Source organism: Phaethon aethereus, assembly GCF_964289735.1.
Source record: "Phaethon aethereus genome assembly, chromosome: 6".
Classification (NCBI taxonomy): domain Eukaryota; kingdom Metazoa; phylum Chordata; class Aves; order Phaethontiformes; family Phaethontidae; genus Phaethon; species Phaethon aethereus.
In genome coordinates this window covers 13,327,986-13,340,501 of record NC_138580.1, presented here as the reverse complement: position 1 = coordinate 13,340,501, position 12,516 = coordinate 13,327,986, and the positions used below count along the sequence as shown (strand labels likewise).

The 12,516-nt window shown below is 42.5% G+C and overlaps 1 protein-coding gene across 1 annotated transcript in view; it reads right to left on the bottom strand.

Annotated features, from left to right (window-relative positions):
* Positions 1 to 2,575: 2,575 nt before the first annotated feature.
* Positions 2,576 to 12,516, bottom strand: part of HSPBAP1 (HSPB1 associated protein 1) — a gene marked incomplete at both ends in the record, with an annotated part of 29,194 nt that continues 19,253 nt past the window's right edge. Inside the window, 3 exons of the mRNA XM_082001176.1 lie at positions 2,576 to 3,133; positions 3,354 to 3,464; positions 6,394 to 6,477. Of these exons, the coding sequence (XP_081857302.1) occupies positions 2,576 to 3,133; positions 3,354 to 3,464; positions 6,394 to 6,477 (753 nt within the window). The remainder of the gene's footprint in view (positions 3,134 to 3,353; positions 3,465 to 6,393; positions 6,478 to 12,516) is intronic.

The window sequence follows — 12,516 nt, the reverse complement described above, 5'->3', positions numbered from 1 at the left end:
TGCGACTCTCCCCAGATGGAGAGTGTTTGTTTCGAGCGGTGTGCGATGTGCCTCTGAACGCATGTGGCTCAGCCCTGTGAGGACGGCCGCTCCCACGCTGAGGCCGAGACAGGTCCTCCGACACAGCCACTGGAGCCGGAACATTCGGCAAGCCTTTTCAAGGACAGTCATTCTGAATGCAAAGGGAGGCAACGTTCGGCACGGATATCGTGGAGGGTATGTTAAGATGATCTGTGCGTTGGGAGGAAAGCTTAAGCTGAGGAAGTTCGCACTGTGCCATCCACCTCCTCCTCTGCTTTACCGCCTGGCCTTTTCCTCCCTCGCCTGTACCTGTTCTAGATAGAAAAGCTTTTTTTATTGCAAGGCTCTTTTTGCTCAGTGAATTAAAATGAAGCATTCGCAGCCCCTGCTGCTGACTGCAGCCGCCCCCACCCCGGCGCTCGCTGGCTGGTCCCAGCCCCGGAGGTTGGCCTGGGAAGGAGATAGGTGCAGCAGCAGGACGAAAGCGGCGTCACCGAAGCCCAGCGCTGCCGAGGTGCCCCCGCACACCGAAACGGGGCTGCCTCATTCCACGGATCTGCTCCCTCAGAGCCTGGTGAATCACTAAAGGCAGCAGATGCAACTAAGATTTTTCCTACCTAATTTTTAATCCTTTTGGTGCAGCAGTGCCAACACACAAACACAAACTGCGTCGACGGGATTGTTGATTAAATTCTGGTCTTGTCACAGTGGTGCAACCCCGTTGAGACAGGCTGGTGTATTAACGTAAAACAAGACAAGTGGATTTTCTCTAATGCTGCTGAGATTCGCATCTTGCCTGCAGGTTGCTGCTGAAAATGATACATAGGTGTCATCAGGGTCTGAGCCCAATGGCAAGGGTAGAGCAGGAGCATGCACAATTCTGGGTCAAAAACAGAGCTCATACGGCCTCGACTACTAACTCACAGTCACTTTCAAAGCCAAGGTCTCCAGCAAACTACAGGTACCACTTTGTTTCCTCTTTCCTTCCCAGACAGCCAGAGGAATGAGAGCTAAATCCTGCCCCATTGCCTCATCCATCCATTAGATGAAGAACAGCACCCAAAAGGGTCCATCAGGATAAGGTTTCTGTGCTTGTGGAATATGAACCTTCAAGCCTTTTCAATTTAATCCTTTTCCAAGTGTATTTGCTTGCCTTTTTTTTTTTTTTTTTTTAATGACAAGGTTTCCTGGATTTCTGACCTGCTGGTGCATATGTAGAGCATTTACCATTGTCCATCAGGGTCCTGCCACCCCCTAATCTCTATAAAGGCAGAGAGAAAGCACATTTGCCACCATGTTTTCAACTATAAACTGCTGGAAGGTGATCTTTGTGAAAACGGCACTAGCTTCATGTATTTATTGGGGAATAGGCATCAGGCAAAGGAGTTATCAGCTAGAGGGCTGGTGGTGCAGGGTTATGAATGTGGAAATGGGTTAATGATAGAAACTGGTTTGTAGCTGCTGGTACATGAGCAAAGATCAGTTTTAGAAAGCAAAGGTTTCCCAGGAGTTGTCCCAGAAGAACCCCTCTGAAGCTATGTCTAGGGCAAAAGCCATTCTCAGTTGCCACTGCAGACGGAAAGCAGAGGAGGCGAGAGCATCCAAGGTCTCTGCAGCTTGCTTTCAAGCCTCCATGCACAGCTTCAGTTTTAACCCACCTTCTTGCCTAAATTTCAAGTTCCATAACCTTTTAATCAAAGAACCACACAGCCATCAAAAACAAATCCAAGGACTACTACACTTTGAAGAAAGGATGGTCTTGTACAGCAACCATTTACAACCGCAAGAAAAAAAAATCATTACATTTTGATTTTTATGGTAAGGAGTTGGACAGAGGTAAAAAGTCATAACTGCTTTGTTTTGTTCCTTAGAGATAGGGAACTGTGTGCATCTGGCTTTAAATAAATCATAACAGTAACTTCCCAATGGCCTTTTGTCTCCCAGCTTCAAGTGTTTCTGAACAAGCTGAAGGTCACTTTCTTGCCAAGGGCTTTTGTCTGGCTCCATCCTAGAGCTTTGTGACAAAACGAGTTATTTTGTGGAAGGGAGGGAGTAGGTGCGTTAGTGAGTGCACTGCCTCTTGGCTGAGGTTAGGTTTATTTGAACTTACCATTTCTAATGTGATCAACTGATCACTTATTGACCATTTTACTTTAAATGTGGACAAGGGCTGCAGTCTACACAGTCTATCTTCTCCCATTCTTAGTCACCCTCTGCTATGTAAACCATGTCCCAGCACTCCCTCCCAAGTCCACCATCAAGCCATACTCGTTTCGCAGCTCAGAGCTGCAGAACACTTTAAAGATCCCATCTATGAATCAAGGTAGGATTATAACTGTGTGTATGCTCCATTTTGTTCACAACACTGAGGAGCTCTCTGACTGAACACACCTTTCGCTTCCCGGCCATTGTCAACCAGTTCTTATTCCAGCTCAACTTCAACCCGCCACTCTGTCTGTCTGTACCTAAAAATTATTTGAAAGGAAACATTCCATTATTGCTGAGCTTACACACCCAGATTTTTTTATTTCAGAAATGATAAAGCACTCCAGCATTAAACTCTTGTTCTCTCCAACAGCAGCTGAGCCACTAAACCGATGACACGTGGATTAACCAAACAGTCTAGCACATCATTGGTAGAAAGGGCTGTTTGTGAGGCATTTGGACTACCGTCTGAATCCATTTGAAGTGCAGGGGTTTCACAGTCATTACTCGTTACCAACTGCTTCCTAGTGCAGTGTAATTTTCCAAAATGTCCTCGTTCATTTTCATGGAGAACATCTCTACCGTCACTTTCAACTGCAACCACACCCGCCGAGCTTGTTTCTTGAGACTGTGGTAAAACTTGAATAAGATGAGGCCCAAACGGTATTTTCTGCAACTTCCCTGCATTAAATGTTGAAAAGCCAAATTCAGGGGTTAGTAATCTGCAGCCCTCTGCTTCACAGCCAACTTCCCTTTTCTTCCTCTTGCATGAGGCACTTGTCCTTTGCTCTGCACCAGTGCTGCTGGAACACGTCTGCTCTGACACACTTGCCTTTTGACACTTGAAATATGCAGACACTGCTTTATTCAGGTACTGAAGATTGATTTCATGGGATGTTGCCTCAACCTAAGAAAACACCCAGGATACACTCAGTTAAAAGGAGATATGTTTCAATTCAGTGTTGCGTGGTTATCTTCCACGAATTACTTTTGCTACACAAAGGGAAGGAATTTAAAATGCCTTTTTCTTTTTCCCCCCCCTCAGGCAGCAGAAAGACTCAGAGAGCTAAGAAAATGTCAGTAATTCTCTGTTATAACTGTTATAATGGAAGCAAGAGAGGGCTTACCTCTGTGGGATTTAGCCAGCGATCTCCATCACTGGGATTTTCTGCTGATTTTATGGCACATACCAGCATTCGAGTTATTGCTTCTTCTACACGGGCTTCATGATCTGCATCCTGCCTCAAGGGAACAGCAAGTGTTTGGTGATAGGTTAGCACTTGGGTCTCTGCAGAAAGCTGGAAGATCTTGGGAATTAAATAGATGGCCTCAGTTTGAAAGCCATACTCATGTATGTGAAGCCAGTGAAAGGTTTGAGACTTTTGACGCTCCTACTCATGCATACAGCCCCCCGACATGAGGAACAGCACAGGCTTTGGTGTGACTACTCATCTGAATAAGGATTTGAAAAAATAGATTCTAGTGTGTGTATATAATCTTCTCCCTTATTAGTGTTCTGTTAATTGAATCTGGTGCTTGACATTATAATGCAATGTTAGCATTTAATTAATGTATGCATTTGTATAGCTCTTTAGGAATAGAAGGACCATGGAAGTATAAGGCAAAATTTGTGTATCTATGTATTATGTCTAATTTAAGTACTTAAAATGTACAGGATGTTACAGCAAGGCCCGCAACTATCTGGGGGCTACACAGGCATAAAAGTGACTCTTAAGGAAATTCAGGAAATATTTTATCATGTAACAGCAGCTGACATACTGCTGCAGCTTTAAACATCAGCAGAAAGAAAAACATGTTTCCTCTGAAAGCTCTCCTGCAAAACTAAAAACTAAGTTAGTAGTTTTTACCTAAAACGCCTCTTTGTTTAAGGCCTTCACTTCCTGTATCATCCCCTTGTGCAGCTGGGTACGAGCTAGCTTAGGACAGCAGAGAAAAACTTTATATGATCTTTTTTAGCTTTATTTCCCACTTAACTGTATTTCTTGTATATGCAAGGGAAGGGTCTGTGGAAGGAGACGGTAAGACTCTCCAAACAAGATGGGTGGTTTAGATATTTCAATGACAAGTTCCTAGGAGTGGATACATAAATTTGCTTTTATTGTGAGACGCCTAGACATACAAGTTTTGGAGGAAAGATGTAACCTAGTCAACCCATAGCCCTGAACTGCCTAGTTGTGGCTTCGGGGAACATGTCAAGCAAACCATGCGTTTTGCTCGTATGTGTGTTGAAGGCAGTAGTTCATCCTGGAACCCTGAGCAGAGTTTGGGATAGAAGCAGGGAGAAGTGCTTTTAGCATTTTGTGGCTTTGGATGCTTGACTTATTAATGGCCTCTTATAAAAAACACCCAAAATACAGAGTTTAGTATCTGCATGTGGAAATTATTTAAGGTTTTGCACTCTTGGCATTCCTCCTGGTCTGCTGAGTAACAGGGTTGTACCAATTGCATGAGAGTATGTTAGGAAGCAAGGAACACTTTGAGTAGCTCACATCCAGCTGAAAACAAATTAAACTTCTACTCTAAAGTCTTGCCAATATAATTAATGGTTTCACTAGGACTATAAATGTTGGCATGATTCACATCTGTCAATATGAAAGCAGCTGGTAACAGCTGCAAGCAAGAACTGCTCGATTCAGTAATGGAAATGTTCTCAGTATTGTCTTTTAGCATCCATGTCAGAATTTATTTTTATAGATGGATTGCCCAGCACATAACAGCGCTGCCGTCATTGGCTGTAGGGATAATTTCTGTAAGGAACTTTCACTTGGGTTGCAATAGCTACACTTGCTTATGGCAGCTTTGATATTTGGGGAGGGGGAGTGTGTGTGTGTCATTCATTGGCAAGATCCAGCAAACTCTCCTCTGCTTACAATACCATACACAACTACCTGCTCTTGCTGCCACTAAGCAAGGATCTTGGTGACTTCTGCAAGACCTTTATGACAGAAAGGCCATGGAATTTAGCTCCATTATTTTTTTTTTTTTTTCTTGCAGCACATAAGAACAGCTAGAAATGCTATAGCTAACGCACCACCCAGCCACCTGGAAGTTACTAGCCTGGCACAACTGATCCAATTCTGACCCTCTCCTCCAGAAGGGGACAATTTGTGAGCTTAGGGTGCAAGTGTGTGTGTTGACACCAGGGTCCTTCCAAGCATGGGGCACATAGGCAGTTCCTTTGAATTACCTCAAAGGCTGCTCAAATTTAAGACAGGCTTAAATTGTTGCTCTACAGTATCATTGGTGCTTTCTCTAGCACTGGACACAGCCTGACTGTACTTGGGGCTATGGGCCTGCTGTCCTTTCTATGTACATAGTCTCATCTGGAAAATTCCTCCATGAGGGAAATGCCCAAGTGAGTTCCTCTACTCTGCAAAAGCTTGGTTTGATGTTGGTATGAGAAATGTATCGTGTAGTCTTTGAACAGCAGATGAACGCATGTGTTCATCCCCCTGCAGACTTTCAGTCTAATAAAGGTTTGGAAAAAAAAAAAGAAAAGCAATAACTATTTTAGTGAGGCAGTTTTCACAGGCCATTTCAAAGGGTCTTTTTTATATTAAGCTAGGATTAATGATAAAGTAATTTGAATCAGAAAACCTTCTGAAGCATTGAGATGATATCCCTGGAACCATCCCAAATATACTGGTTAACATGAGCAAGAAAAATCAAAGCCTGGGGAAAAGAAAATTAATTAAATACTTGAGAAAATCCAACTCCAGGCAAATCAAAACTATCACAGAGAAATGAAAACTCAAAAATCCTCTGCCACCCCCTTCCTATCACATTAATCTGATTTAAATTCTAATTTAGCTTTGCATGTAAGCATGTGCTTGAGGTGAAGTTGCTGTTTTTTCATCCCCTATTCAGCACAAAGTTAGCTAGCCCATAAGAAATTGGACATGAAAAGTTTAGCTTGTGTTTAATTGTTTGCCTGATTGAGGTAAACCTGCGTGTGATTTCTGCTGAGTTGGGGCTTCGGATCTGGAACCTGGGAAGGTTCTTCAGGAAAAACTGTATCCATACGGGCTCTTCCCTCCCCAGCCTCTGAATACAGCACACCCAATAGGGCTGAACCTGGCAGGCAAGGGACAAAAGTCCATGCAGACATGGAAGTGCTACATCACCATGACATAAGAAGGAAAATACCAGTTCAATCCAGGAGTTTATGCTGACGGTGATGGGGTCAATGGATTCCACATAGTGCCACCAGTGCCTTGGAACGAGCAGGACCTGGAATTGGAGACATTGTGTTAGGGTACTAGCAGCAGCCTGAAGAAAGATAAGGTGTTTTAACTAAGGTGATGTGGGATACAGAGACAGAATGAGGCAAGGAATAGGGGTAGGGGATGGGAGGTGATCTTTATTTCTTTCTTCTAAAGAGCCTTTCCTCAAGACTAAAATGCACACTCTCTCCTCCCATTGTATCAATACTATCATATAAGATGTGGACATGATCCAGAACTACCTCTCATCCAAACTCCTTGTCACGTGGAGCAGGATTGTAAACTTATAACTGCTCTATATAAGCAAGGTCTGGCTGTACAAAGGGAGTGCTGCTGGTGTAGCAGTAGAGCAGGGCTTTAAAGAAAGTCTCAGCCAAGCAAGAATTCTATCGTAGACTCTCCAACTGAGCAGACTTGCCAGTTACATTATAAGGACTGCCAGCTGGGTTCCCCAAAAAGCAGGTATCCTAATGCTCATCTAGGTGATTAACAATGTGTAGCTTTAATTCTGGTAAATAATCACCTATATTAAACTGGTCACTTTTAGTAGATAGGCTTTTAAAAGAAGATGTCCCAGAAATCATGACAACCTAGTTTAGATCGGAGCTTTACAACTATATCAGGATGATAGCTGTGACATAAAATTCATTCTAACCCATAGCTTTTATGGTACAAAGACATTAATGTTGTTTTGATGATATAGTACAAGCTTTACAGATTACTGAACATTAGATTAACATAGAGCTATCAAGAAAAGCATAAAAGATGGTTTTTGACAGGGAATAAAAATGGTCAGAGACAGATAAAAATATACACTTCAGAATGGGGAAAGTGAAGCAATGATCTGTATCTGAATTGCAGACAATTCTTTTTCTTGGTAGACTCATATTACTTAAAGAATGTTTCTGGTACCTAGATAGACCTGTGCTTCATTATATCAAAACACGGCTAATGAGAAAATGTCTGTGTAGGAAACAATGACTGTGGCTCTAGTCCTGCAAACACTCACTCACAGGACAGTCAGAGCAGAATCATTTTTGGGCTAGAGGACAAAATGTTCTCCAACAGGTTGCAATTTAAGTCAAACAAAAAAGCATTGGCTCTCTAAAGGTCAAAAACATTTGGAAATTGTACTTTAATTTGGTACAGCATACAAAACAGGAAAGTTAGTCAGTCTGTGGAGGGCCAGACTGGTGACGTATTAAATATCATATTAACATATTGAAATATATTGGTGATATATCTAGAAAACATATCACCAATTAGTTATTCCTGACATCTAAAAGTGTACGAAACCCTACAAAGGCTGAAGCCAAAACATGTTTTCTACACAGAACAAGTTTGAGTGGTGTTTTTATCATAGAAACACACGCTTTAAATGAAAAGTGCAGTTGCATTACCTGCAATGGGTTTATCTGTTAGCAAGTGCTGGTCCACATTTCAGTGACTACAGAATCATACAAAAAACCCACTCCTCTGCTCTATAGGGGATCTTACGTTGCACTCTGTTAAGAATTTGGGTTCTGTCCAAATGACAGGATATAATGATGAAGCCTGGAAAATTTTGGTGTACAGCAGAAGGCGGCAGAGCTTCTGGAGTGAGTAGCTGTTTCCAACAATGGGGTCCTTGCTGTGAGACTTGCATAGGAAGAGTGAGCTTGCAACACGCTGGAGAAGTGGATGAACACACTAGCAAATTGGCGTATGGTGCAGAGGGAGTATGTAGCACGGGCACAAAAGCGAGAGGCAAGCTAAGGGAACTGTAAAGTGTATAAATGTTTCAGTAAGAGGGGCTGCCTGGAAAAACAAGATGGAAATTAAGAATGGAACGTGCTGGCTCAACATGACTCACGTGCAAAGCAGAGACAGAATTGCTCTGGAAAAAGGAGGTATAACTAGGAGGAAAATACAATCCCCACCAACCAATCCAGTCTTCTCAAGCCAAAGGAGAGGAACTTGGTGTTTGGAGAGAGCAGTCAGGTTTTACTTGCCAGCAGGTTGAGGGTAGTAACTGCAAAGTTGTGTATTTCTGCACCTGGCACTGTCTGCTGATGCAACTTAGAGAGGAGCTACAGGGCTGTCACTCTAAGAGGCAAAACACCTACCATAAAGATACTTGCTCTCCCTCTTTTATTTTTGGGAAAGCTTACGTGTGTTAAAATAAGGATTTATAGAAGCAAGAAAATGGAAATTATCAAAAAGAAAAGGGACTAAAACTGTAAGGAAGATGAAGAAATAGAAAAAAGTAACAAAAAAATACAGCTGGTAAGGGAGCAGCAGAACTAACAAAAGACCAAAAAAAAAAAAAAAAATCCAGCAAAAAGAGGAGTAGAAGTCGTCTACCTTTACAAACAAGTATTCTTCTAAGTTTGCAAACTAGAAGCAAAAAAAAAAACCCCACAACAAAACCAATCCCCACCACCACACCCAGCTATCAATTCCACATTAAAATAAAGCAGACTTCCATATGTTTATGAATGTGGGACACAGATTTAGCTACATTTGACACCATGTTTCGATAGGAAATGTGAAAGTAAACCACAGTGAAATAGCACACACACATGAACACAAAATGCTGCAAGCATTTTGCAGGGAAAATGTAAAGTGCAAAAGCAAGACAGAAATATTCCAAGCTAAGAGATAATTTTGTGTTAGCCTGCTTTCTACATAATATATCTAGCTTTGTGGGCTGGGAAGATACTGATCTAAACAGCAACCAATCAGCTAATTTTAGTATTTAGGCTAGTGATAGGAAAATATAGTAGATGAAGTGAAAGTAGGACAGAAATCCCAGAAAAGATAAAATTAAATTCTAGTCTGTAACAGGAGGAAAGAAACCAAGAGAACAGTTGGCAGAGCAAGTGGAGCAATGCTGAAGACTTGTACAGCACAGAGTACAGAACAGGTTTAAATTCTCAACAGACACGATTAACTTGATACAGTGCAAAGGTAGGGCAAAGGTGGAATTGCTTCAAAAAGAGAGCGTACCCTGAAGTGAAATATTGTAACAAGAAATTCCTGCTCATTAGAAAAAGATATTTAGGTAAATGCACAAGCAAAGGAAGCACCAAAGAACACCAGTGCGATGGGAAGAAAAAGATGGGGGGCTGTGGGGGGACCCAAGCAAATGCCAGAGCAGTTTGCAACCCTGGCAATGAAAAATAAAACAAATAAACCTATAGTCAGCTCTGTGGGAGCACCATGTGCAGCCTCGGAGAGCCACCCCAGCCTATGCCCCGTCCCAGCTGGTGCCTGGCTGCTCTGGTGCTAAGAAGGTGCTCCTCACCCTGCCTCCTCCCTCCCGAGCTGGTGGCTTCTCACCTGCTGAAACAGAGTGCCGAGGGCCACCGATGTCAGAAACACAGGCACAGCCCTGGGGAAACGCAGGGTGAACAAGACGGGAACGGGGCTGTTGCCATGCTGGGTCCACAGGGACCAGGCAAGGGACGGAGGGGAGCTCAGGGAAGAGGTGGAAAGGTGGTGTTAGGAACTGGCGGCTTTCACCTTTGGTTTGCTTGAATATTTGGGCACTCATGGAGTTCTCCACGTGCGTTGCAGGCTGAGTGGTGTTTTCATCACCAATTCTAGCGTAAATTCAGCTTCTGGACTTTTCTGCCTCTTCTGTGATTGAGATGATAGTTCTGGTGTCTAGAGGTTGGGCTGGGCTGTCTGCCTTCTCTGTGGGGTGACCTGGGGCCAGCTCTGTAGTCTCCCACACGAAAATTCTTTCTTCCTTGCCCAAAATTATCAATCATCTACTATGCATAATGTTGTGGACAACTCTGAATTTTCCTTTACTACAATCACTTAAAACTCTTTTCCAACAAAAGGGTTTCTTCCTGCAACCCTTTTTAAAAAAAAAACTTTTAGCTGGAACATTTAATTGCCTTTTAAAAAGTTTGAATTACTGCATTTCCTGACTTACTACAAAGCTTTTTTTTGGTATCAGTTATATTTTTCTTGGTTATTCAAACTGTCTGTTCTGCTGTTTCCCACTTTAAGCCCAATCTGAAGTTCTCAGCCCTTTTTTTTTGAAGGTGGCACCTAGGGAAATCCCTCCCCGACTTCACAAATATTTCCGCTTGCTCAGGGTTGAGTTAGAAGTCAGAGGTCTGCCTGCGCTGTTGAGAGCACTGGCTGCCAAGCAGCATCCCATGGTGTGTAGCTGTGGACACAGACTGAATTTGAGATACGTTTCTTCGGTCTTTTAGAAAGCAGGCAAGCAAAAGCAGGGGAGGAGAGCTTCTGAGCAGCAGACCATGGTGAGAGACAGCAAGCAGTAATGATGATCTTTTTTTAAAAATATTTTTTTCTCAAATTGTGACAATGTTTTTTCAAGGCTGGAAGGGACCATCTTTCTTGGATTTGATGTGCCTCTAAGACTAGCTCAGTTAGGCCTTTCCTTGCACCTCTGGTGTCTCAAGCTGCACTGCAACTCCTCTGGCTTATTTAAATAAGATAGTTATCTAAGTGTTATCATAATTTGTATCAAGAATAGATCACTAATGTATAACCAGAAGTTGTATTAAGACCTCTGTGGAAATTCAGCCCACAGCCACAGGTCAAGTACAGGACAAAACTTTACAAAACCTGAAGTCTCAGCCAACTACCTAAATTCGTAACAGAGATTCACCTCTGAACAATACAGTGAAAGGGCACTAAGGATGCAATCGAAGTACACATTGTGCATTGGTACAATGTTATAGGGCGGAATTCTGCTTTAAAGCTTTAAACGGGTGTAGAAAAATGGCTTGTAGCAAACAATGACCAGAAGGTGGCATTAGACACATGAAGTTTTTGATATTCAAAGCTGCACTCGCCCTACATGCAGTTGCTCTCCTGAATACCTAAGAACACCTTTGTCTTTATTTTTCAACACTTTATTGTTAGGATATCTAATCCAAAATGTTCTGGGTACCCTCTGGGAAGGAGTGGAGATGCTATGTATTACCACAAAATAAAGCTGGCTGCAAATTCTGCAGTAACTGTATTAATTCTACATGAAAACCCCTGCTAAGCATGTATCAAGATGGTTATTATTTAGGGACCCTTTCCCTTGTTAACAAAGCAGTTCTACTAGGTCATTCCTTTCTTCCCCATCAAACAGCAGCAGTTCCCAGCCACCTGCCCCATAAGCTTCTGGATGAGATGCCAGAAAGCGTCACCCAAATGGTGCTCATAAAATGGATAAAGGCAATACCTCACTGCTCCATCATTGCCTCTACATTACCTTCTCCCCAGAAATCCAAACAGTATCTCCTTCATGGCAATGCAGACAACTTGTATTACTGAACTGGCTCAAGATCTTTATTCCTAGCAAGATTAACTTGTAATTGCTTTAAGCCTAATTAAAATTAAGATCATATTAAAGGTTCACTATCATAATTCATCATAATTTCAAGGGAGTTTATAAATGGAGATAGTGTTGGCGATCATGGATAATGCAGTGCTGAATAGATGTAGCATTTTTATCAATAGTAAAAATGTGTTCTTTGTGCTTTAAATTATTGAACGCTGCAACTTTACAAAGTGCAGAATGTGAAACTAATCATTTGCTTTAGGAGTATGACTAGGAACTAATGTAGTGCAAACAGTGAAGGTTGATCACAGATTCCCCATTTGCAACAGTACCAGCAGAAGAGCATACTCTTCCCAGTTGATAGACATAATCCTTTTCATGGAAACTACTATCCTGCTCCAGTCTGCCATCTCACCAGCTCACAGGAGCGCTCCTCACTCTGCCTCCTCGAAATTCTCTAGATTAGATTAGCACAAATCCATTCTTCCAATTGTTGAAGGCAGCTGGGTTTGCCAGCTAGGGGCAAGGGAGCACTCACACGAGTCGCTGAGCTGGCAGGTCAACAGAGGTGACAACATCTGTTAGGAGAAGGGTGAAAAGGCACTACAAGCAGCAACTCCACTGTCTTAAGAGGTTCAAGCAATGAACATTGTGGAATTCATTTGGAAAGGCCTGACAGTGCAGGAGTGCTTTACAAGGACAGGCACTGCTGAACAAATGAAAAAGGGTAATTCAGACTCCAAATAC